Source organism: Lutjanus erythropterus, chromosome 11 (genome assembly GCF_056507025.1).
Source record: "Lutjanus erythropterus isolate fLutEry1 chromosome 11, fLutEry1.hap2, whole genome shotgun sequence".
Classification (NCBI taxonomy): domain Eukaryota; kingdom Metazoa; phylum Chordata; class Actinopteri; order Lutjaniformes; family Lutjanidae; genus Lutjanus; species Lutjanus erythropterus.
In genome coordinates, this window is record NC_139327.1 from 7,819,380 (window position 1) to 7,845,077 (window position 25,698).

General features: G+C 38.3%; 1 protein-coding gene across 1 annotated transcript in view; it reads right to left on the minus strand.

Moving 5' to 3' along the window:
* Window positions 1-17,766, minus strand: part of esama (endothelial cell adhesion molecule a) — an 84,749-nt gene extending 66,983 nt beyond the window's left edge. The window contains exon 1 of the mRNA XM_084730678.1: window positions 17,319-17,766. Within this exon, the coding sequence (XP_084586804.1) occupies window positions 17,319-17,385 (67 nt within the window). The 5' untranslated portion in view covers window positions 17,386-17,766. The remainder of the gene's footprint in view (window positions 1-17,318) is intronic.
* Between the last annotated feature and the right edge of the window lie 7,932 nt (window positions 17,767-25,698).

Sequence of the window (25,698 nt, forward strand, 5' to 3'; positions counted from 1 at the left end):
CACAATGACAGACCTAATGGAAGCAGCTCTATTTTCTTCAATTAATAGTGTGCAGCACACAGAGGGAGTGTTCAGAGTGAGGGGAATGATCCGTGATCATTTCATGGCCAAAGCCTTAGCTTTGTCGCATTTGGAAGCATTTTCAGAAGGGATGTAATCATGACCAATTGGAGTAAATCACCTGTTCTCTTTTAAAGGGATAGTTTGGGTTTTTTAAGGTGGGGTTGTATGAGGTATTTATCAGCAGGAGCACTGGTGTAGGAAGTTAAGCAAGGTGCTGCTGTGGACAGGGCAAAATGCATTTTTGCAACCTAAAAAGGAAATGATTAGCAGATTGTCTGCTATAATTAGAACATTTTCAGTATTTTAACTTGCCATGAGACAACCTTTTCTGATGGAAAACTGCCATTATATAAGCAAAAGATCACTTTCTCCATAGCTACCAAACTCCTTCCGTTTGTGTTATTGTGTGACTTTGGTACTTTAAAAGGTTAGTTTGGATTCACCAAAGTCACACAACTACATAAAAACTAACTGATCGCAGCAGTGACAGAAATAGCAATGCCTCTGTTCTGTGAGGTAAAATGACCATTTGTCAATGGAATCTGGTGGCTTTGGATAGAGCGATATCTGGCTTGTATAACTGTGGTTTTCTGTCGGAAAAGGCTGCCTGACAGCAAGTTAAAGTAGTAAAAATATTCTAAATATAGCATACACTTAAACTGAACAATTTTTTTAGATGGCTTAAATACATTTTGCTGCTGACCCTGTCCACAGAAGTACACTGTTCAGCTTCCTACACCGGTACTCCTGCAGCTTCGACCACCAACTACTGTAGGTCATACACTGACAATGGATAACTACCTCATTCAACCCCACTTCAAAACAGCTGAACTATCCCTTTAAGACCATCATGCTTCACAAATGCCATGCTCCTCTGGAAATGTGCTGATGGAAGGAACAATCTGGATCCATTCCACTACAAGACTTTCTCCCAAGGGGAAATGGGTGTCCTTGCACAGCAGGGGGGCAGAATTGCCACAAGGGAAGCTTAAGGGATTTAGACCCAGATCTTTGAGTGTCATTTTATAAATAAATTACAATACAATTTATATGATGCATCTTTAATGATAGCTTTTATGTGGTGTCTCACCACTGAAATACATCCATGGTAAGTTATGTTCTATTATTTGATTTGACTACTTCTGTGCATTTTGTTGACCTTGCATTCCATCTGTGAGCAGTGGGTGCTGCATGAATTGAGTTGCATTACATTTTTAATTGTTGCATTGACTGGTTGCCTGTTTGTTTATGCAGTTCGCCATTTATGAAACAACGCATATTTGCTTTCTTGCACAAAATTAGATGAGAATAGTAATACAACTCTCATACATGTCCATTAAGTATGAAGCTAGAGCACAGACTGTATAGAAAATGGACAAAGTCTTCGTGACATCACCATGGGTTTCTAAAGAGCTCTGAGGGTCACCATCCTGGCAGAGCCTAACTGCTCCTAACTCTCGGCTTATCCAGAAATGGGCAAAGAAGTGGAGTAATTATGCATAAACTTAAATTCTAATATAATTTAAATGGGTGACTTCTATTAAAATTCAGCCCCCATACAACTGTCACAAACGGGGAAATTAGCTATGGAGACCAAAGCCATTTTCAGGCTGTAAACATGTTTATTTCTGTTGTAAAGTTGGTCATTTTATATGGAAGTCTGTTGGTATTGACTCGTTTTTGAAGCCAGCCTGAAGAGGCCATTCCAGGAACCAAAGGTTGCTGCTTGGATACCACTGTTATATCTGTCCATGAACTATGAAGCCACAGCCAGGAGGCCCTTAGCGTAGCATTAAGTCTGCAAATAGGAAACACTTAGCCCGGCTCTGACTAAAGGTATATATAAAATACCTACCAGCACCTGTAAAGCTTTAATAATGTATTTTGCTTGTTTAATCTGTGCAAACACAAAAGCGTAAAAAAACAAGGTGCCTTCTTCCATTCCTTATGCTTCCCTCTGTTTCATATTTGAAACAGAGTTAGATGAGAGTGGTGTCAATCCTCTCATCTAACTCTAGACAAGGAAGCAGATAAGTGTATTTTAAACTACTCCTTTAAAAACTGGAAGCTTAGATACATTAAACAACTGCTTCTTTCTAAAGTGTAATTTACAGACATATCACCCACAAAAAGTTATGCTAAGCATTTGAATTTGATCTTTATGCTTGAAAACCACTAAAATAGATCTGAATGTGCCTACTCCTTGATCTGTCTGCCTTTGGCCCTTTCTAAGTAGGGGGGCGAATCTCAGTAATCCTTGACACCAAATTGCACTGTACTGTTTGATCATTACTGACATCCTCCTGAATGCACCTTTCCTCCCACTTCAACACACTCAAGTTCAACAAAACACACAAACGGGTGTAGGTGTGAGCCCGGCAAACACGCCGCCATGATGGCAGAAATTACCAATCATGCCACGTGTGAAAGTATGAAAACGGTCTACGCCACCTCACCAGAAGGTCTCAGCGGTCACGCCTCTGATCAAACTTCATGCTCATTACAGTGTGTGACAGTCCTGTTTCTCATGAGAATACATCTCTCACACTTTTCTCCTCAGTGCAAGTCTCTTTCCCATGTGTATACAGCAATCTATACAAGCAGAGTAGAAGTGGAGTGAGGGTTTCTGGTACAACATCACCTACTTCCACAGGGTACGGAGAAGGCAAAAAGCCCACAGAAGTCAAAACTTGTGGCCTTAATCATGGTCATCCACAACTTGGGAAATCACTAAGTTGTCAAAGGGGACTAAGAAAAGTTTTTTAAAAAGTCAGGTTTCAAAGCTCCAGGGGCCAAATCAGGCTCAGCATCTCATTTTATGTCGACCATGAGAGCTTACAAAGGACATCATTTGTGCAATACAATTCTATGATGCGTTATGGAAGTACTATCCTTAAACTCTCCCAAAATGTATCCTGATTCTATACACTGAAGGAAAAAAATACATTTGGATGTGAAACCTTGCTTAAAGGCTACCCAAACTGAATCAACCCTTATTGCTATTGTTAATTTATTACTACTTTGTATATTCAGTTTTTTAAATAAATTGTGTACACGTGAATGTCTGTTTGCTATTATACATCCTAGATTTCTGCTGCTTGAAAAAAACGGCACACTGTAAAAAAAAACAAAACAACAACAAATAGTTGAGACAACTCAAAATTCCAAGGCAACATACTGCAATAGATTTTTGAGTTTTGAGCCCAACTCAAAGAGTTTTGAAATAAGCTTCAATAATAAACTTCAATCTTATGTATAAATGTAAATATTGTAATGTAATACTGGTCACAGTGAGCTGTGAACCTGATGATTTTAATATAAAGTTCTAAAATATTTAAAATATTTTATCATTTTAACTATCATTGATTTACTCAAACACAATTCTGGGGGTTTCTAAAACCCAAAGATTTAAATGTATCTTATGTAAAAAAAAAAAGTAAATTACCTCAACGAAGATTAGTAGTTGGTTAAAGTTTTTCAAAACTTTAGAATTTGAGAAACTCAAAAATCTATTGCGGCACGTTGCCTCAAAATTTTGAGTTTTCTCATCTTTTTTGTTTTTACAGTGCAGCTGTAGCCTCACATGACAACAGGAAGATACATTTATAGAATTTTACATTTACAACCAGACCTTTTTCTGTATAATGCTTATGTGGCTCAGGATGAGTCTACGTCTGACACCCCTGCTGTAGATGAATGGGGAGGAATTTTCCCTCAGTGATGCCTAAAGGAGAAAAGTGGCACCTTACTTGTGTCTGTGACTGTCTTCCTACCGGCACTTCTTCACTTGTTCTGCCTGGCTGAGAACACAAATACAGCTCTGGTGCCCTACAGGCCTCGGCTTAATAGTGCGACTATAATGACTTTTTCCACATAGTTGCCTGCTGCCAGTGTCACCTCACACACAATTACTCCGTATGGCTTTCATCATCGGGCCGCTGTAATTATACTTTTGCTAATGTCAAAGACATTTTTCTCAGCACACAGGTGTCACTGTGTCTATAATAAAAGCAGACCAATTTATTGTCCACTGGCCAATATGGCCTGTCACTGATATATCAGCATTGGTGCATATGTTGACCTGTATGAAAACTTTATTTGTTTTTACAGAACACACTACAGAACAAGATGCTTGGGGCAATTTAGATCTGTTAATTATGTTCTCTTTGTGTTGTTTTTTATTTATAGTATAGTTCATTAAATTTCCAGTGCACTCACATGCACTCTTTTCCTCTTCTAGATCACAACCTGTTTCTGACACTGTATAAGCCCTATATGACTCTAAAAGTTTATCGTTTCTATCCGGACAACTACATAACTATACCACACTAGACGTCCTAAGAAGAACTCCTGTTTATTAAAGAAAGTTTTACAGGAAAGGGGAATGCATTTTTGAAAAATCTGCCTTGTCAATTTTCTTTTAGGGACAAGGCAAAAACTAATTTAATGAAAGAGTTGATGCCAGACATTTACACAAGGTCACATTGGAAGGACAAATAATTCTGTATTCTTTCCTGAGATTTAAAAGTAAAACAAAAATTATTCAACATAAAAATGCTTTTGCAGTGTACTTATTATTATTTTCTTATGGTCATTCTTTAAAAGTCACCAGAATGCAGGAAACAAAGTCTCTGAAACTCACATTTTTTTGGTATCAAAATCCTCCCTACGTTTGAAGTTTCAGGGTTGGCATTAAAAATCCTTAGTGCATGTTTAAACCATTGCCTAGCAACTACATTGATCAAAGGATGAGAAGCATCAAAATGTGTCTAATTGTGCTCGAGCAGGTGATTGATTGATTGATTGATCACAGCTTCACAGTAATAAATATGAGCTGCACATCAGCTTCTTGGGAAAGACGTAAAGATACAACAGTGAGCGATTCTGCTACATTAACATACAACCACCACTCTTATCCAAATTCTGCATGAAATTCACAAAAAAACGATAAAGGTTACCACCTCTGCTAAGCACATTTTCCTGCAGTTAATGGTTTTCAAACTACTACATGCCTGAACACAACAATATCACCAATCAATGTCACTTTTCTGGCTAATGAACACTTTCTTTCACTGTTCAGTACAACCCCTATTCAGCCATAAGAGCAGGAAGAGAACACAATGACAGCTTTTGCATTCTGTTCAGTGACGTACAATGGTAATACACTTATTACTGAAACTGCTCTGAATGTATAAATAAGTGTGAGCCATGAAAGGTCAAATTTAGAGACTGTTTCCTATGTAAGCAATCAAAAATACATTGTTGACCTGTCCATCTGCATGATAAGCCGGAACGGTTTATTTAAGAACGTTCTTTAAAAGCTTCCTACAGAAAGAATGGAGGGTATAAAACAATACAGCAGCTCACAAATGGATATTTGAATGTCAGCATGTGATTATGAGCTGCCCAAACACTACAAGGAGAAAACCAGGATTATGTCAATGTGCCTGAAGTCATAAGTGCATCGGGCTCTAACCCCCACCCCCCACCTAAGTACCTCCAAGTAAGAATAATTTAACACAGGCTGTCTTGTCTAAGCCCATGCCCTCAATTCCCGTCTGTCCACTGCTTTATTAACTTTTTTTTTTTTTTTTTGAAGGACAGGTCAGAAGGATATGTGGTTGCGGTTGTTGTTGACTTCTGCAACATCTGTCAGCGGGCTGAGTGTGCTCACAGCCGTGGTGTCATCTTGGCATGACTGGGAGGCAAGACTGCCACGGAGCCTTAAGCAACGGCAGGGCTCTTGTTCGCGCAGTTTTTTTTTTTTTTTGGTAACTGTGGCCCGTAAGAAAATTCTACAAACCTTGAACTTAGGAGACCCTTTCAAAACCCATTAGATGTCTGTAATGGGTGTTCGACGAAAAAACAACTTTTCTTTTTTCAAAGCAGACATTTTGAAAGGACTTCTTCCTGTTTTCCTGTGGTTAGAGAAATCAGTACAAAATGTTGGTTTTAATAAAAGACATGGACCCTGAACCAGCTTATTTTGCAGGAGCCTATTTTATTTTTCAAATCAAATAGCACAAAGCCAGTGAGTAACATAATGAAGTTACTTTAAATAAAACTATACATAAATATAGAATACACACACAAAAAAACTAATCTCATGGTAGTAATATGTATGTAGTTTTATGAATATTACATACTATAAATACCTGTAAAAACCTGTCAGGCTTTTATTTTGAAAGGTACAGGTTCACACTTTAGGGTTTAATATGCCCAATTTAAATTTAAACATTTCCTCAGGTGATCTAATGTAGGTTTTTGCATGATGATGTTGGTACATAAACCCCCCCGGTTGAGGGTGGGGAGTGAAGGGGTATCAGCACTCTAACCTTTGCACTACTTTTTCCTAATGTGAGAATAATGAGTGGGGAGTAATTTTATTTATATTTTGAAATATTAATGTGCATATTATTCTCTTTTCTTTCTTTGCATTCTGGACTTTCCCTGTGAAAGCACAGTGAATATTTATACACAGAGTTAGACCCACTACATCAGATCAGGACCATTAACATGTCATATGTTCTATGTGATAACCTTTGAAAATTATGAAGCAGTTACATTGAAAAATTAAATTGAAATTAAACTTCTAGGATAAGTGGCATCTTTCTACAGTGGTTGAGGTCAGTGGTAATTTAAGGACATCGTCCTTGACACACTGATCAACATTTTTCAGTATTTTCTTACACTTTATAGGCCAAACAAGTATTAGTCGCTTAAATAATCGACAGATTAATTGATTATAAAGACTGTTAGTTGCAGCCCTGGTTACCATTACACTCAGTCCGGAAGCAGACAGGAAAAGATGTTTTTGACACCAGCAGTGTGATGTGAGGCTGAGCGTAGATGGGGAATACCCAGCAAAGCAGCTGGACTGGCCTTAAGAACCACCTGATGAGCCTGCTGTGGCTCGCTTGGCTGTAAATAGTCATTAGCCAGTGTACTGTCAAAGCCTGGTTACAGCGGCGTCACAGGCAGCCCTAAATCAGGAGCCGGGAATGAGGCAGACATGGCACTATTGTATGGTGTGTGCAATTCTGCAGCACATGCCACTATTATGACTTGGGACAAACCCAACAAAACTGATGATAATGTCTCTATAAATATACTATATGTCTTGTATTTATTTATGTCACGCCATTCCGCCGTTTTGAGGGAAACTATTATTGTTCATAACTGCCTAGAAGCAAATACCAGCTGGGAATAACTCTGTTTGTGTAGCCCATATGAAAAACAATACACAAAACCATGTTTTACTGTCCACCAGAGATTTCTATCAGAGCTTTCAGGCGTCTCTCCAAGCATCAATCACTCATGAGGGAAAAAAAATATCAAGACCCATATACAGCCACTCTGCCCATGTTTGTAGGCTGCTGTTGGATTCTTCCTTTCCAAAAGAGGAAGACGGGGAGGGACAGAGGGAGAGACAGAGGGAAGAGGAAGAGAAAGATGAAGTAAGGAAGCATGTGTGTCTGCGACTTTAAGAGTCCCCAGGCCGGGGACGAATGTTGGGAAAGTCGCCCAGTGCCTTTCTCATGACCCCTGAGGGGAGGCCTTCTTCCTTCTGGGTCCATTGGATGGAGATGGGACATCAGAGCAAGCCCAGGAAAATGACAACCAACATAACCGCACATCCCAACATGCATGTCACGCCTGGCACTGAGTCACTGCGTCTCACTATCTCTAATTGCTGTTAGCACTTTGACTGTGAGGATAAGTCACAAATTCTTATTTTCATGCATTTGCACACAACAGCAACATGTCCACACGTCTCCCAGCAGAAAGCTACTAGTTACTGTTACTCATATGCCACTTTCCCACAGTTTATCTCATGTTGAGACTAAAAATATGAATGTTTGTGTATATTTAAAAATAGTAGTAAGTCAGTGAATGTGGGGCAGGAGTTTCAACTTGTCAAACCTCTAATGGTTCGCCTGAACATGGTCTTTAAGAGGTCAAAGCTGCCTTTAAAATATGCAGCTAATGCTGCAGCGCTCCACATTCTTTAATCACAGTATTAATCCAGCGAATGTGACTTTAATTAAGGTAATATAATTAGATTAAGGTGTTTACATGACCTCAGGCTTAATTGCAGTATTTTTAGTATCAAACTAAGATTGAGGTATCGATGTTCATGCCAGAGCCTCTGTTTAGTGATGGTTTTATGTTGGAAATTCAATCAGACAGTCATAAAGAGATGCAAAATGACCACAAAGAAAGTACAAATGACCACAAAGAAAGTACAAATGACCACAAAGAAAGTACAAATGACCAGAATGACGCACAAACTAACTACAAAGATGCAAAACTACAAAAAAGGACATAAAATTTCCACAGAGAAAAACAAATGACTACAAACAGACACAAAATAAGCCAAAAGAGACACAAAGTGAATACAAAGAGTTGAAAAATGACCAGGAAGAGACAAAAAAATCCAACAAAGGGAAGCAAAAACATCACAAAGAGATGCAAAACAATACAAAGAAACTCAAAATGACCATGAAGAAACACAAAATGAATACAAAGAGTTGCAAAATGACAGACATAAAAGGAGAACGAAGAAAAACAAAGTTACTACTAGACACAAAACAACTAAAAAGAGACACAAAGTGACTTCAAAGAAACACAAAAGGTGCACAAGGAAATGCAAAATGACAACAAAGAAAAACAAAATTACTATAAAGAGATGCAAAATGACCAAAATGACTGCAGAGAAGCAGAACGGGACTACGAAAAGATGCAAAATGATACAAAGAAATGTAAAATGACCACAAGAAAATGACTACAAGGAGCTGCAAAACGACCAGAGACAGAAAAGGACAACAGAGAAAAACAAAATTATTCTGAGACGCAAATCAATCAAAAAGAGACACAAAATGACAACAGAGAGATGGAAAACAACAGTTTAGTCATTTTGTGTTTCTTTGCAGTCTTTGTTGTCATTCCTTTTGTGTCTCTTTGTGCCGTTTTGCTCCTGTGTAGGAGGCCTACGTAGGAGTAAGCTAATAAAAAGACTTATCATATTGACAAAAGGTGGATGTTTCAGAGCATACGAGGAGAAAGACTGAAATGGAGATGCTGGGTAAGGTTTTCCTGCTGTGAACGTTATCTCCTGCCTGGTGATGGCTCTCTCCAGTGTGAGGTTGAACCTGCTCTAATCTCTCCTCGGGTTCTTGTTCTCCTGGGCCTTGTACAGAGTTCCAGTGGGTGTAAATACATGGGATTACAAGAGACACTGGCACACTTGCACGGACTGACGATTGGACGGCGAACTGCCTCGCCGGAGAGGAAAAAAGTGCGCTGTTGTATTTCTGTGTCATTACGTATGTACTGATAAATCCCTCAATCTCCTCCTCAAATCAAAATTGCACCAGTTGCTGGGGACACATACATGAGAACCGCAGCCCTCAAACTGCCATAATCCCAGCTCAAAGTGGAAAGGGGCTTTGCCGCACATCCATTTGGTATTATTCTAAGGAATAGGCAATTAGAGATAAGGCCATAGCTGTAAGTTGGGCGAGCTGCATTCCAGGCCCTCCCTTTGGCAGTCTTAGGGGACATATAATATATTTTGGGATGAAGTGTTGTCAGGGTAACAATAGGGAGTGAAACGGGAAACAAACCAGTGCTGTCATATATAGAGTATGTCAGTATGCCAAGCTTTAAGACATGTTGTGTTATAATAGAGACGGATCAGTGCCCTATGTAGCCTTGTGTTAAAATAAAACATGCAGCTAAAAATAACGTGTGCAACCTTCTCATTCACGACTTGAAATCACTGAGCGTTGCTGCTGAAAATCAGCAGTGGCAGCACAGCTTCCCCCCCCGCCCCCGTCCCCCAGGAGCCTTTGAAGCTCGTATGGCTTGACCTTGTTAAATAAGTAAAGTCCATTGTAGGACTCACCTGGAAAACAAATGAAGATGTTCTTTTGCCAGATGGTGTGTCCAGAATAGAAGAGCGATTGTACAACGGTTGGTCTGGAGATAAGGCATGGCTTATACATCGTTGCCATGAACAACTGGCCTCCGATAAGGGACATCTAGCTTCAAGATTACCGCCTGTGCTCATGTAAATGCATTCATATCTCATGCGTGCACACACTCGCCACGAAACCACAGCACTAATGTCATGAATAAAAAAAAAGAGTCTTTCCATTGCACAGCGTCCATTTATTGGAGCTGGGAACGTCTACTATTGTCCTGGTGAACTTACCAACAATTTGACGTGGCTTGGAGTTATTGAAAGGAGCAATATGTAGCAATTCCATGTATGGAAAAAAAATGGATACAATATATTTATATTGAATAGGTTGTAATCCTGTTTTATTTACAATCTATGACTGAAGTGAGTTGTTTCCCCGCTGCCCCCTCTTCCTCAGACACGGCGGAGACCAACAGGAATGTACAACCTTGTAAACTGACAACAGAAAGCGATGACTAATCTCCACTACAAATTGATCAGATATTTATAGCTATCAATTGTCTGTCAAAGTAAAATTTAGTCCAATATTCTGAAAACAAAAGCCCACTGCTCTGAAATAACACACTCTGGATGGTAAGTTAAGTGGCCATCTGTCTCACTCTCTGCCAAATAGAGCAAATATTTTGCAAATATTTTGCTCAATTTAACAGTTATAAACTTCTACACCTTCTACAAGATTATTAATTATTTCTTACGACTCATAAACAGACATTTACTCATTCTGTGAAAATTCTGCATTAATTTGAACTCGAATTTATGTGAAACAGAAATACAAAACAGTTATTCTAAACATGTCAACTTGATCTATTTGATATGATTTGTTACACTAAATATATTACAGATTTCTCCTTTACTGACTGTCTATTTCTGTGTTTCTCATCAGGCTGTCCAGCCAGGTAACATGAGCAAGCCTCAACCAGACACTTCGAAGAATAAGACCCTAAATCATACTAGCGAGAGTGAGATAACAGTAGAAGAAAGATGAAAGGCTCCCTTTGTGTGATTCTTGACATGACTTGTCTAAGAACAAATGACAGGAGGGCAAATTCATTTCAGCAATTAGAACAGAGTGCTTAATTAGGCACACCGCCTATTGAACCCAGGCTAATGTAATCAAATTAGCTGATCCAAACACGACTTTACTTTACAATGTTAATGGGTTTATGCAGTTGAGAAGCAAAGTTAACTATTATGCAGGAAAAGCTTAATACAAAAAAGAGATACAACTGCTGGGAGGAAGCACAGAGTTTGGTGTTGAATTTAATTAAGAAAATTAACAATGAACTGAACAGAGAACACTCAACTTAACTGGTGCCGTATCAAGAAACTTAAATTTTAACTAAAAATATTGCGTATTATCAGATGCTCTGGCTTGAAAAAATGTGTGCGACTTGTTTCTACCTGAACTTTGTACCAGGACAAAGTGTAAGGGCGGGTTCACACCTAATGATCCGGCTCCTGAATCAAACCAAGTCACGTGGTGGAAATGTCATTGGATTCGGTCACACAGTCGGCAGGTAAGAAGACCACAAACCAGGTTCTGTTCATGTTGGGGGTTGATCTGGAGAGCACATCAGCAGACCTCAGAGGACCTCACATATGAATGTCTCATAAGACAGTGGGTATTAAATAATTTAAAAATACATTTCTCACTTTCTCACTTTCTCACTCTCAGTCCAGGTTTGTGCCAGAGTTCACTTGACAGAGGTCAAATGTATGAAATCTCATGGCTACGCTACTGGAACCGTTTGTTTGAATATTTATAGAATATCCCCTTTATTCTGTTCTCTAGGTTTATTTTCATTATTGATTTATATTTATTAATCCATCATATTAATATTAATGTGCTTTTTTATTGATGTATTAATGGTTTGTAGGGCTGCAATTTACAATTATTTTCAGAGTCAGTTAATTGGGCAATTATTTTCTCAATTAATCAATTAATTGTTGTTTCGTCTATAAAATGTCAGAAACTGAAAAATGTCAATCAAGTCCAAGATGACGTCCTGAAATGCCTTGCTTTGTCCACAACCCAAAAATATTCAGTTTCCTTCAGAGAGAAGGAAAGAAACCAGAAAATATTCACATATTAGAAGCTGAGAGTTTTGACTTTTTAAAATCAAAAATATCAAAATAGTTGGCAATTAATTCAATAATCAGTTAACTATCAAATAATTGCTCATTGCAGCTGTAATTGTTTGGTGTATATGACTTTAGAAAACGGTGTAAAAATGCAAATTACAATTTCCACAAACCAAAGTGGGTGTCTTGCTTTGTCTTGTTTGAAAATATTTAATTTCCTCTAACGTAAGACAAGGAAAAGCAGCAGATTCTTACATTTGTGAACCTAATGATCCAATGTTTGATATATATATACAGTATATATACATCCATTGCAGGGTACATATGGTATACGTAGAGTAAATACTGAGCATGGAGATGAGTGAGTCAGACAGACAATAGTCATTGAAGCCCTTAAAGCTACTACAAATAATTTTCATACTGTGTTAATTTTGGAGCCCCCTGTGGACAAAAGTGGTAATGTTTCCACAGTAATAACCGCAAAATATAACATCAAAAATAAAATTATCTAAAGAAAAACCTCCTCCTGCTTCCTTTTAACTGGCTAATGTACCACTCACTGTAACTGTGTCTGTGAAAATGTAAACACAGGGTCATTTAATCTGATTTCATGGAGAATCCGAGCCGGTGGCAGCCATCGAGAAGGACTAGGCCCTATATAGAAATAGCCGACCTTTGTGGATGGCCCTGGTGGACTTTCGTAGGTCTTACAGAAGCATCAATATTAAAATGAGATGGCTTTGTACCCAGTTAAAAACTCCCTGTAGTAGCTTTAATTTGAAGTTACAGTTCATTTAATCACCACAAGGTTGGATAATGAAATTTATGTTTGTTGTCCCTTTACACTACACACACACACACACACACACACACACACACACACACAACAAAACTTAACAAAAAACTTAATTTTAATGAAGTGAAGAGGGTATATTTAAAAGACTCACGGCCTAATGGACAAAGACTGTTCTGGAGTCTGCTTTTATGAAAGTGGACACATGACGTGTAGACTTTTTTTCCTAGACAACTAGCCTACATGTGCACACTTTTTCTTAACATGAGCACAATCACTCATCAATGATGTCGACAGTCGGATAACACTCTCCACCGCTCTGATTTTTGACTGAAACATTAAATGAGGTTGTATCTTGTTTGTGGAAGGACGTTTGCTCACTTCCTGCTCTAACGCACACGACTACATGAGGGACTGAAGGAGCGCTCGGCTTTCCTGTTGCCACAGGCTGCTATTCATGAACATTTCCTCCCTGTATCTTGACCGCTCGGTGTTTTCAGGACACACCTGCGGGGCGATTGATGGTGAGTCAAACGCTGAGGTCAAGGTCAGCTGCTCTGCTTGTATTGTCCTGTCGTGCTGTGACACTGAATCACAGCCTGCTGTTAGGACTCCAGATCAGTCACTGGGACACAATCATTCCTTGAAATGCCTTGAAGGCGCCTGAACCCACATGTCATCATAGGGGTGGTAAAATGGTAGCATTTCTCAGGTAATACCCCTCCCTGTGGGTGTATACAAGCAGGCCTGAGATTGCCTGTGTCAGCGCGTGTGATTGTTTTGGCAACAGCACTGAAAAGCACACACGGGCTTTGGGCAGCCGAGAGCAAAAATCAGGCAAAATGTGAAGCTCCTGCTTGCTTTCATGTCTCCCAGGCCGAAATGAAAGTCGCCAGCCTGTCTGTTGGAACTAATACGCACTCACCTGGAGCAGATGGAGCTGCCTAACTTAAATGGATATCTCCTGTTCTTCCATATGAGAGCGGGACGGTTCGTGAGAGGAAGTCTATGGTCCAGTTAAAAGTGACCGATCGAGGTGTTCATGACCACCATCAACTAGCGTGTAGTCTCCGTTAATGCTGCGAGTCAAGTCGAGACAAGAGGAACGATAAAACGATGATTCAAAATTCATGAGAAGATGAAATATGAACTTACAGAAATCTCATGTTACTATTTAAAGGGACAGTTCATCCCAAAATAAAAAATACAGATTTTTCCTCTTACCTGCAGTGCTATTTATCTAGATTGATAGTTTTGGTCTGAGTTGCAATTTTTCTCGGATGTGGAGATGTCTGCCTTGGCTTGTGTGCTCAAAGCACCAACAAAATATTTGAAAAACTCCAGAAATTATGATCTTTTTACTTAAGATAATCCACAGACCTTTTTGTGAGCAGTTTCTTATAGGAACTATTTTCTACCAAACTATACCTGCCAACTGTATCACTATGCAGAAGAAGAGTTAGATATTGTTTGGATTTTAGCAGTTCTTGATTCTGATTCTTTCCTGGATTCTTCACAGCACACTTGTCTGAAATTCTCCCTCAGATAAATGTTTCCAGTGGAAACACTGTGCCAAGCTAATGTTAGCTAGACCACAACAATGGTCTCTTTTGTGGTTTCTTAAATCTTTTGGGGTTTATTTAGGCTACTTTATTTGAACTAAAGAGGAGTATGTCATCCTTGGAAAGTGTTCTGTAGCATGGCATTTACTAAATTGAGGTGATTGTTACAGGACTCACACAACAGTGCTAATCATGCAACTTAGCAACAGTTTAGTAGTTTAAGAACCTTACACACCTGTTGGTTTGTTACACAGAACCATCTGGGAAGTTGTCCTTAGAAACCATTTGGAAAAGGGCAGGCACTTTCAAAAAACACTAAAAAGCAGGTGATTGGATGAACCATCTGTCCATCACGTCTAACACAGGCTAACTTCAATCAAAATACTGAAGATCCTTGTAGTAGCTTTCTCTGAGAATAATGCTAGACTCACAATTTAATAAGACAAATGCATTAGGAGATGAGAAGACATGCGTGCATTGGACTCTCATGTTAATAGGCACAGACAACCAGACCAATATACAGGTGTTTGTAGTACACGCTTGAATTTGAAACTGGCAGAATCAAAATTATAATTTCTTAATGATTCCTTTGAAATCATAATTTTGGAATCTGTTCTTGATGTCCATCCTGAGAAGAAAGTGTGCTTCTACTCATGGACAAGCACAGGATGTAAACATTAATGGTGTCCTCCTAGACTGAGCTGTAGACTCTCGTCCATGACTAGATGCACACTTTCATTCTGTGCAGTGATATGTTTTGCAGGTAGTTTGGTGGAAAGAAAATAGTTCCTGCATGAAACTGCTCACAAGGTCTGTGAATTATCTTGAGTGACCAGGTCAAGATATCAGTGTCATCTAGTTGCATTTATATTGGAGAGAAGGCAGACATCGCTATGGTCAATATCTCTTAAAACTATGCACAGTAAGAAAACAAATACTTGTTTATTTTGGAGTGAACTGTCCCTTTAAAGAGGACAATTATCTGTCAAATGTGCCCTTTTATGAACTCCATTCATGCAGTCTGAAGGACGCTAAATTTTACTTGAGTTATCTGCTCTTAAGAAGGAGCCATACAAAACTTTTCCCAAGAAAATGAAATGAAAAATTATGTCCAATTTCTCCGTAAACTATAAAATGATGCCTCCCTCCTCCAGATAACGTTGTTAAAAATTTTACCTCAATTAATCATTTAAAACTTCTCATTCCTTAAAACATTTGCAAAATACTCAAGCAGCTGTACCATGCCCCAATTTCTAAATCAAAGAGATGGGAAAAGTAGGCTGTGTGTCGTGTACTGTACAGCTATCAGTGAAAGTAGGGGGTTTAATACATTGCTAGAGAGAGTGATGGCAGAGCCAATGTTGCAGCAGCTATAAAGGGATTATTCTTCCCTGGAAGACATAATCATGTGTAACACACTTGTTTCAAATCCTGTGAAAAACAAACAGGTGTTTCAGCTTTAAATCCAGCCCTTCATCCTCTGGCACACATACAGGAGAGAACCCCCCAGAAACAGACCTTTTCTCTTATTTCCTCATTAGTTATTAGGCCATGGTGATTAATGTCAGGGCGGATTCAATACTAATCATGTCAGAAACACACTTCACGTGTTGCAAAATGGAATGTGGAGATGTAGACTAAAATTGTACTTAATTTTGATAGAGCTGCTGCGATTAGTTGATTAATCGATAACTATTAAATTAATCGCCAACCATTTTAATCATTTTGAGTGTATTTTTCTTTAAGGAAAAATGTCCAAATTCTCTGCTTTCAGCTTCTCAAATGGAAATATTATCTGGGTTCTTTAATCCTCTGTGACAGTAAACAGAATGTTTAGGAAGCAACCAACCATCATTCTCTTTATTGATTAGCTATCTATCTGTTGATCATTTCTCATCGTTGAGTCCATAAGATGCCAGAAAATTGTGAAAAATGTGGATCACTGTTTCCTAAAGCTCGAGGTGACGTCTTGTTTTGTCAACAACCAAAAGATAGTCAGTTGACTGTCGTAGAGTAGATAAACGAGGGCTGTAAATGTCGATTCTTTCCAGATTACTCGATTAGTTTTTTGGTCTACAAAGTGTCAGAAAATAGTGAAAAACGTTGATCAGTGTTTCCAAAAGTCCAAGATGACGTTCTTGAATGTCTTGTTTTTGTTTTCACGTTTTTTTTCCTTTAAAAAAATTGAGAAAATAATAGTGATAATGAAAATAATAATAATTAGTTGAAAACACTGACTGCTTTGATTTACACAGAATGAACATGTGGATTCAATGTCAAAATTAGTCTACGTGTTGAATGAATGTCATCTTGGGACACATCAATTTTAGGTCAGAGGACTAAAGTAACCAGAAAATATTCACATTTGAGGAGCTGAAGTAAGATTTTTTAATTTAATTTAATAATTTAATTTTTAATATTATTTCTCAAAAAATGACTCAAAACAATTAATGGATTATCAGAACAGTTGGTGATTAATTTAACAGTTTATAATTAATCGATCAATGGACTAATTGTCGCAGCTCTAGCAACCTTAAGTATATTTGTAAATTTTTACCCTACTTTTCAAAATATCTCCACATTCCGTTCTTCAGTGAAGTGTGTCTCTTGGATGAATATATTGAATCCAGCCAGGAGGACCGCTTTGATTTACAGTAAATGTGTCAAAATTAGTCTAAATATTAGAATTTTGGGTCAAATATTTGCATCATTATAAAAATATCTGAAACATAAGGGTATGTGTATGTGTATAAGTGTATTATTTGGTGTATGGGAAAAAACACAAACACACACTTGTGGATAAATAAGGGAAAAAAATAAGTTGTTCACTGACCTGAGAGCCCCCACAGGAAGGTAAATGAGAGCAAAGTAAGTTTCCTCGAAGTGCTATAGACCTCCATGGTTGATGCAGCCACAGTTTCCACTCCTCACTGTGTTAATGTCCTTCACCCTGCTTTATATATGAGCTGTGTTTCGCCTCGGGCAAAGCTCTTCAGGTCTGTCAGGTGGTTTTCCTTCAGTCTCCCGGCGGCAGCGAACACGGTGAGCCGGGGCCGCGGAAGGTAAGGGACACTTCAGGTGAGGGAATGTGGACGCCGTCTAATCCCGCAGGAATCCGCTTCTCTGACTTTTGGCGGTCAGATGGTCAATAAAGTGATGTGTAAATTGGATCAGCACCACCGATACCGAAGGTCTGTTCTCCTCCACCTCTTAACGCTCGGCTGCGTCCGCAATTCCGTCCTCACGGAGACGGCAGCGAGTCCAACTCTGCAAGTTGTCATCCTGTGTCCTTTTTCCTGAGAGAGAGAGAGAGAGAGGGGGAGAGAGAGAGAGACGGGGAAGAGAGAGAGCCGTGTCACCTCAGTGCGCGAGCTGGCGTCGAGTTTACCTCAATGTAAATATCAACTTCCGGTCAGGAGCTTGAAATTAAATTCACTTTTTACATACATTATCAAAATGAACGATGCGCGTGACCGCCTGCTCTTACTTTGAAATGAAAGTTGATCGACATCCGTTATCTTACCACCTAAATTTTAGAGCTTGACGGAGGTACACCTGTCCTCTGGTTCGCAGCGTAATATGCAGGTGTAAACAACACTTTTCTTGTACGGTGTGAATGTAATTACCTTTTTCACGACGGTCATATTGACAGGAAACAGTAGGGTAAGCACAGGTGCTACAAATGACACTAATTAATGTCCCATAAGTGTGGCAGAGCCTTTTACTGAGCTAACAATAGCATAGACTCGGAAGCTGAAGCTTAATTAGTGTCACTGATAACACCTGTTTTATACTCACGTCAGAACGGCTGCTGAAAATGCCTATATAGGCTAATAAAAATGGACAATGGCAAAATGTGACAAGCATAAAACATGAGATACAATGACCATAAAATCAGAAATGTTTTAGTTCAAAATGACTCTTGTGTTTTGGTTTGTTTTTCCCTTAAAAACGCCATCAAACAGTAGCATTGCTAGTAATGTGCCAAAAATCAAATTTTTGCGTATAGGTGAGGATGTGTGAGGAAAGTCAGCGTTGATGTCTCTGTCAAGCAAGTGAGATGGGAGGGGGTGCACCTTGAGGTTCCCCCAAGAAATTTTGAACATTGAATTTTTTGTATTCTGGTGAATCTTTATGCACCAAATTAATGGTGGAAAAAAAAACACAAAATTCAGGCACCACACACTTCTAACATTATTAACACTGTTGTGAATTTATAGGCTAGGCTATTCAAGATACCCCGAGGGTTCTCCAGGTTAAATTTGAGACATTTTACATTTTACCAATACCAATTAGAATTAAATTTAACGGCCACCTCAAGAAGTCTGGCAAAGGTATGAAGAATATAATGGAAAGTATGGATTTACGCCCTAGAAAAGAACTATTAATTATTTAAGTTCTTGAATTAAATAAAACATTAATACTCACTTTAATATTGACTCAAAGAGGCTTAACCCACATGAATTTTGGATTCTGCTGCCACTTAAGGATCAAACAACACATTCTTAGACATCAAGCTAATGTTAGCTTGTTGGTAGCAAGGTGCTGAATGTCGGCCCATTGTTTTCCTTCCTGACAAATGTCTGAGAGTGAGAGTCAATTGTAATGTTACACACAAACAAAATATTTTACACATCTGATGTTATGGTATTTATTTAATCCTACAAGAGGATAAGAAACAAAATGCAGTTAGGGTGACAAGAATTCAAGACAAGTCAAGAGTAAAATATATATATATATATATATATATATATATATATATATATATATATATTTATAGTATGAAGAATATATAAATTTGTGAAAATATTATCAGTTGTGTAGGCTATAATTTCTGCTTTATGAAAATTGTCCGTTTGTTCATGTAAAATATGTGAGAGAATTATTTATGTGTTTTCACTTGTCTCTTGCACTGGTTAGTCTGTCATAAATAATGGATTGTTGATGTCATTTAACCTGTTTAAACCAGATTATGGAGAGGACTGCCACCACTGTGAGAAAGACTTGTGCTAAAAAATATCTAAAAAATGTTGGTTTGTAAGTTCCTACAGTTTAATGACAGTCTTATCTGCTGAAAAATGAATCGTCATAATAACAAATGATATTACTCTAAATTATTATATTTTAGTTCTTCTGGCAGACACTCATCCCCAACTCTCTGTCCCGAATTCCACCTGTTCTCATCTGATTACCCTAAATTCAGTGCTGATACCTTTAAGGCCCAACAAGTGCCCTGAAATTCCAAATGCCCTATGCTGTCATCTAATTGAATTTTGTCCTTGTTTTTGACTGTCCCTGGATAGTCGCTAATGCTAATTTAGTGTGCCTGTTGCTACCTTATATGGGCAGGCAACATTACCTTAAGACTAGTTAGCAAACTAGCAAACATCACTTTTAAAACTTAAAAAATATTTCGTACATTAGCTCCATCACTGCTCATAACAGAGTCACAGTGCACAGGACATTAATTAGTATCATATTAATTAGTATCAACACCTGTGTCTGTATTATATCAATATGGCTGCTATGGAAAAGGTCTGTTTACAGGCGATATGTAAATTCCAAATATCCCAACTAGCAAACAACAATTCTAAAAGTAAACTTGAAAAACATCTAGTAGGTCATTAGCTTTCATCACAACTCCAACTTACTTGGTTTTGAGAAATTTTGAGAGAAAAAGTCCTCATATTGAACTTCTTCTTCCTTCACGAATGTGAATATTGTTTTTTTTTTTCAGTAGACATTTTCACATGAAAATAGTGTAAACATAAGTGTTACCAATGATACTAATTAAGGTTCCATTTAAATTCATGTCAAACAGAGATAGGGTGCTGCTATTGTGCACGTTTGCACAATTTTCTACTTTTGCACTTACTTTTCACATAACGTTACTTATGACAACAATGTCTAGGAAGTCAGGAAGAATCTGTGCAGTTCGGCTGCTCCAACAGTCGTGTCAAACTTCAACTTTGGAAAAAAAAACAGACTACAAAATACACAAGCCTTTACTTTATGAAGAGTGCTGTCTCAGACCAGATACTCTAACCTACAGAGAATAACATAGTGTACAGAGGATCACAGTGTGTCGTCGTTGATTAAAAATATTAACAGAAAAAAACTTTGTTCCTGAAAATCTTGAATACCTGAAGAAAAATGTGAATTCATACATATATATTAATATATTTTACACGGTACTTCATCACTTAAATGTGGCAGAGATGATCCCTTTTTTTCCTCCATGATTTATTTCTGTCTATTGTCACAACCAAACGTCTAACTACTGTGTAAAATTTGAAGAACGTTCATATTGCCGTCCTAAGAGGAACCTTCATCAGTTACTGAGGGCCTCTGTTTCACATCGTGTAACGTAGAAGGGAACCCCAGATCTACAGGATCTCGTGTGAGTGAACATTTTGACCAAAACCATGAGAAATCTTGCGAGAGTCTCACAAATTTGAGGTTCCCTTCTAGACCCACCCAGCAGACAATGAGAGTGACACGACGTGCCACCGCAGCAAGATGACAGAACACACAGAGTGGTTGCTGGATTCGTCCATGACATGAAGGTAAGAAGTTATTAAGGGTGCCCACCAGCGTTGTTTTTTTCCCTTTGCTGTCAACCTAAGGCGCCACCCTATGGGGCCGCCTTAAGCAACCGTCTATATGGCCCATACTCTCAGGCGGCTCTAAATGGAGGTGAAAATGCAAATGTTCCTACACACTGAGAGGGACTTGTCCCTTGTGTCCCCTGAAATCTACATCTAAGCAGTCAAGCTAAATTTTTCTCAAAAATACAGTGTCATAAACAACATAAAATAGATTTTTTTTTAATTATAAAACAATTTCCTCAAGTCCCATAAACACTGTCTCAGTTCAAATGTACCACTACTGACCTGAATTTGCCTGTAATAAGACAGAGGGCAAAAACGGGGTGTTTCAGCAAATTCCCGGCAGGCATACTCATGTGCAACTTGCCAGTTCGGAACACCCTGGCTCAAGCTTTTCCAGCAATAAGCCTATTTCCAAACCCACACGATAAAGCTCCATCCTCTCCCCGCAGTCTTCCCTTGAAAATCTTCTGCTGCTGTTCTATCATGTGTGAAGAGGCGTGCGTCTGAAAGCAGAGAAACAGACTGGACTCAGCTTGACGTGAATTCCCAAGGTGAGCTCACCCCCCTGATGTAAAAATGTGGACTGACCTGTGCTCTCCGAGGTGGTCAGACCCCTTTATTTCATTTTCTGAGGTTGCCCAGTTGCCTCAGCAACAAGGGTGAGGCTAATGCAGGAGGACTGCTCAATTATGAGAGGTGAGCGAGGGTTATTCCTGTGATTAAATCCAAAGAAGCAGGGTCCAAGCCTTATGGGAATAGGATTTTGTTGTGTTGTTGTAAATTGCATCTGGGCCTCCAGCTGAAATCTACAGCATTCAGTGGAAAGCTGTCAAAACAGGCCTGTTTTTATTTTGCTGCACAAATAATTTGCGCGGGGCAGAAAGGCTAATACTGGAGGCTGGACCAGACTGCTAATCCAAACACAAAACACAGTCTGGTCAAATGATGGGCAAACCTGACACCTGGAGGTCAAACACACCGCTCATGTTAATTAATTATCTCTCTGATGAGAGCTGCATTAAAGATATTTTCTTTCTTTCCTAATCTTTCTCAAGCTTCTCAAAAGAAAAGAGAACATTAATGAGGAAAAGTGCCAAGTAGCTTACAGCTGACAGCATTACTGTCATCATCATGAAAAGGGATTTTAAAAAAAATCAAGCACACCATAATGCCACTGTGCAACACATACCAACATATCATATCCACATGTGACTATAATGTTCAAATAAATGTGTTATAAGTGTATAATAGCTAGAATATTTCACACACACTTCATATACAGTGTACACACACACCCAAATATCACAAACACAACACATTGTGAGCATGAATGTTCATATATTGTATAAACCTTAACCTGGCAGTTAAATGAACAGTTTTGATTTTTTAAATTAGGGTGTGTGAGTTACTTATCCACAGTCAGTGTATTACCTACAGTAGATGGTGGTCAGCACACCCCCAGTTTGGAGAAACAGCAGGAGAACTGGTGTGGGTAGCTAAGCAGTGTACAGCTGTGGACAGAGTCAGCAGCAAAACATATTTTACACACCTAAAAAATCAATACCGGTTCAAGTGTATGCTATATATAGAATATTTTCAACACTTTAGATTGCTGTCAGACAGCCTTTTCCAACAGGAGACTGCTGTTATATGAGTCAAACATGGCTTTCTCCAATGCTGCCAGATTCCTTGGGCAAAACCAGTAATTTTATTTTCAGAACACCAGAGTGGCTGGTCTGCTGCTGCTTCAGTCTTTTAGTTTGTTTCATTGTGTGACTACAGGGAATCCAAACTGTCCCTGTAAAACACAAAAGTCACACAATAGCACAAAAATAACTGATCAGCTGCAGACCAGCAGCTCCTGTGTTCTGCAAGTTAAAATGTTTTTGCCAAAGGAGTCTGTTGACTTTAGAGAGAGGAATATTTGGCTTATATGCCAGTGGTTTCCTGTCAGGTAAGGGCGTCTGACAGCAAATTAAAGTAATGGAAATATTCAAAATATACCATATACTTAAAGTGATATGTGATATAGATATAGATTTTGCTGCTGACCATGTCCATAGCGTGTTCTCACTCTTTTCCTGACTAGCTTTCCGCAAGAGTTTGACCTGATTGGTTGAAGTTAACCCATATCAAATGTGGCAGACAGATGGTTCATCCAATCACTTGTGTTTTTTGAAAGTGCCTGCCCTTTTCCAAACAGTTTGGACTTCTCAGATGGTTCTGTGAGACAAAACATCTGGCGTGTCAGGTTAGTCCACTGCAGTACATTGCTTAGCTTCCTATACTGGTACTCCTGCTGCTGCTTCTCCAAACTGGGGTGCGCTGACCACCATCTATACTTTTGGTGATTCACACCTGAAAAGATCTTCAATATACATTAAATATTAAAGATATTTTCTAAAACGACCTCAGTGTATTTAACCAACTTAATATGGCACACTTTTGGAGCAAGTTTATTATATCCATAGAAGGTCCTACAATGAGGAAGTGCATTCATATTCAGGGTGATGATATTACCAAGGTCTCAAATACAATATAAAGTTGACACTGTTTACTATTCAAGAGAATAAAGACTGCCACTCCCTACAGGCTGTAGTGGAATTTCACTGGTCATGTAAAGATGTTTGATCATTCAGTACAAGCTCTTCTAAACTGCCTATAGACTTATTTTATAGCAAATATATGTGATTTACATTCACGTCAGCTGTATCCCTTCACCCTGTGCCATCTTTGGACTTTTGCAAACCCATAATATAGCCATGAACAATTTGGAAATTATTACTTTGCTCAAATACAAGAATAAATGAGATAAAACAAACGTCAGTAAGAGGAGCACAATGTGAAAATCCATTGTTTTTGTGATCAGATTATCTCAGATTATACTCTATAGGCTAGATCTGCAAAATCGACATAAACCTGCATGAAAGTATCACTGGCTTATGGTGGGTAGTGCTGCCCTAGATACTGTAGATTTGGTTTTAAGAGCCAGGACCTGTCCCTCTTCTTCTGGACGTACTGTATAGATCAGGAGGGGGCAGAAGAGCGCTGTTTGATCAGTTCAGGTTGTGTTTGATTTGGCTTCAGGTCATGTTTAAAGTAGAACAGCTTGTGGGAGTGAGTTGATGAATTTATTGAAGGATTCTCCTCCTCATAGTAGGCGAGAGTTCCTGTTATTTCCTGCACATTATACTGAATGAATGAAAACCTTTTACACATTCACTGTGAATGAAAGCTAACATGCCGCTGAAATATACAACAGCATGGCATAATGAAATATTTATGTGAATTATGTATGTGTCATTTCTGTCACTGAGTCAGAAATATTTTGCACCTACGATGTAAATAAAATGTAACATTAATTATTAACTAACTGACTGAGCAAGACTTTATTCAGAGCAAAGGAGCAGTGCATGCCTTTTCATTTGTGCAGGAGGAGGACTGTAACTGACAAAACCAAAAATAAAGAAGAGAAATAGACATAACACAATAAATATATTAATATGCCATTAAATGCCAAACATAATATTAAAAATAAAATCAATTAAATACATCTAATACATTAAATGTTTTGGTTTGCTTTATTTTTTTAAATTTGTAAACTTGATCAGAAAACAGTCTTGTCCCAGACAAGAACTTCTTAAATTAAAACTTACAAACTGCTTACATAGCTACAACCCATTTCCATGAGTCTAAATATGTGCTATTATAATCATCTTTGTTTTAAGATTGATTTTTTAAATGAAAATGTTGGCCCTTTAAAGTTGTATCCCAGATTTCCATCAACTCTGTCAGATTTTTACAAAAACATAATTTAATCAGGCTGTCTCACTTCCTGTTTTTTTTAAAAAAAAAAAAAAAAAAAAAAGGCGGGGACACTGCTCAAGCACTGGTAAACTTTCTATTTTTCTATTCCTACTAAGGCTAGCATTAAGAGAACTCTGAGCAACTTTAAAAAAAATAAAATGTCCGCTCACTACGACTGTGCTGTGAAATGTAACATTTTGTCAACTCTAAAATGTCGAGACGCCTATATTTAATAAAAAATGTAATCAGGTTGGCCCGTTACCAGGTTTAACAGCCAAGAGTTTGATCTTTTAAAATATATTTTCCAGGACAAAATGAAGAGTGAAAATTACAACCCCCTCAAAATATGTTTTATTTATTTTCCTATTTAATGTATTTATTTTTAATTAATTGATTTATTTCTGTATTGTTTCCCCTTGCATTCCTCTCTCTTTCTTCATGCATTTTTACTTCATTACATAAATGAGAGGGCTGTCATTTCCAAGTCATGGGTCAACTTTCATAGTGCTTTTTTCATTTAATTTAATCCATTTTGTTTATTCAGTCATTTAAAAATATATATTTTTTTTTTTTTTTTTGGCAACTACAGTCCTCCACATGTCAGTGCATAAACGTTGTTATAATGTCATATATTTGTTCAGTCTTATGATGCTGTTTTTGGATGTGAGGCTGAGAAAAAAAGATACTTGTTCCAGTTCCAAAGGCTAGTTTCTAAAAGGTCAGTGGCATTGTCTCTCTGCACATACATCACAGACACACAAAGTGTCAGCTGTGGCTTCGCCTCCCTCAGAGGCG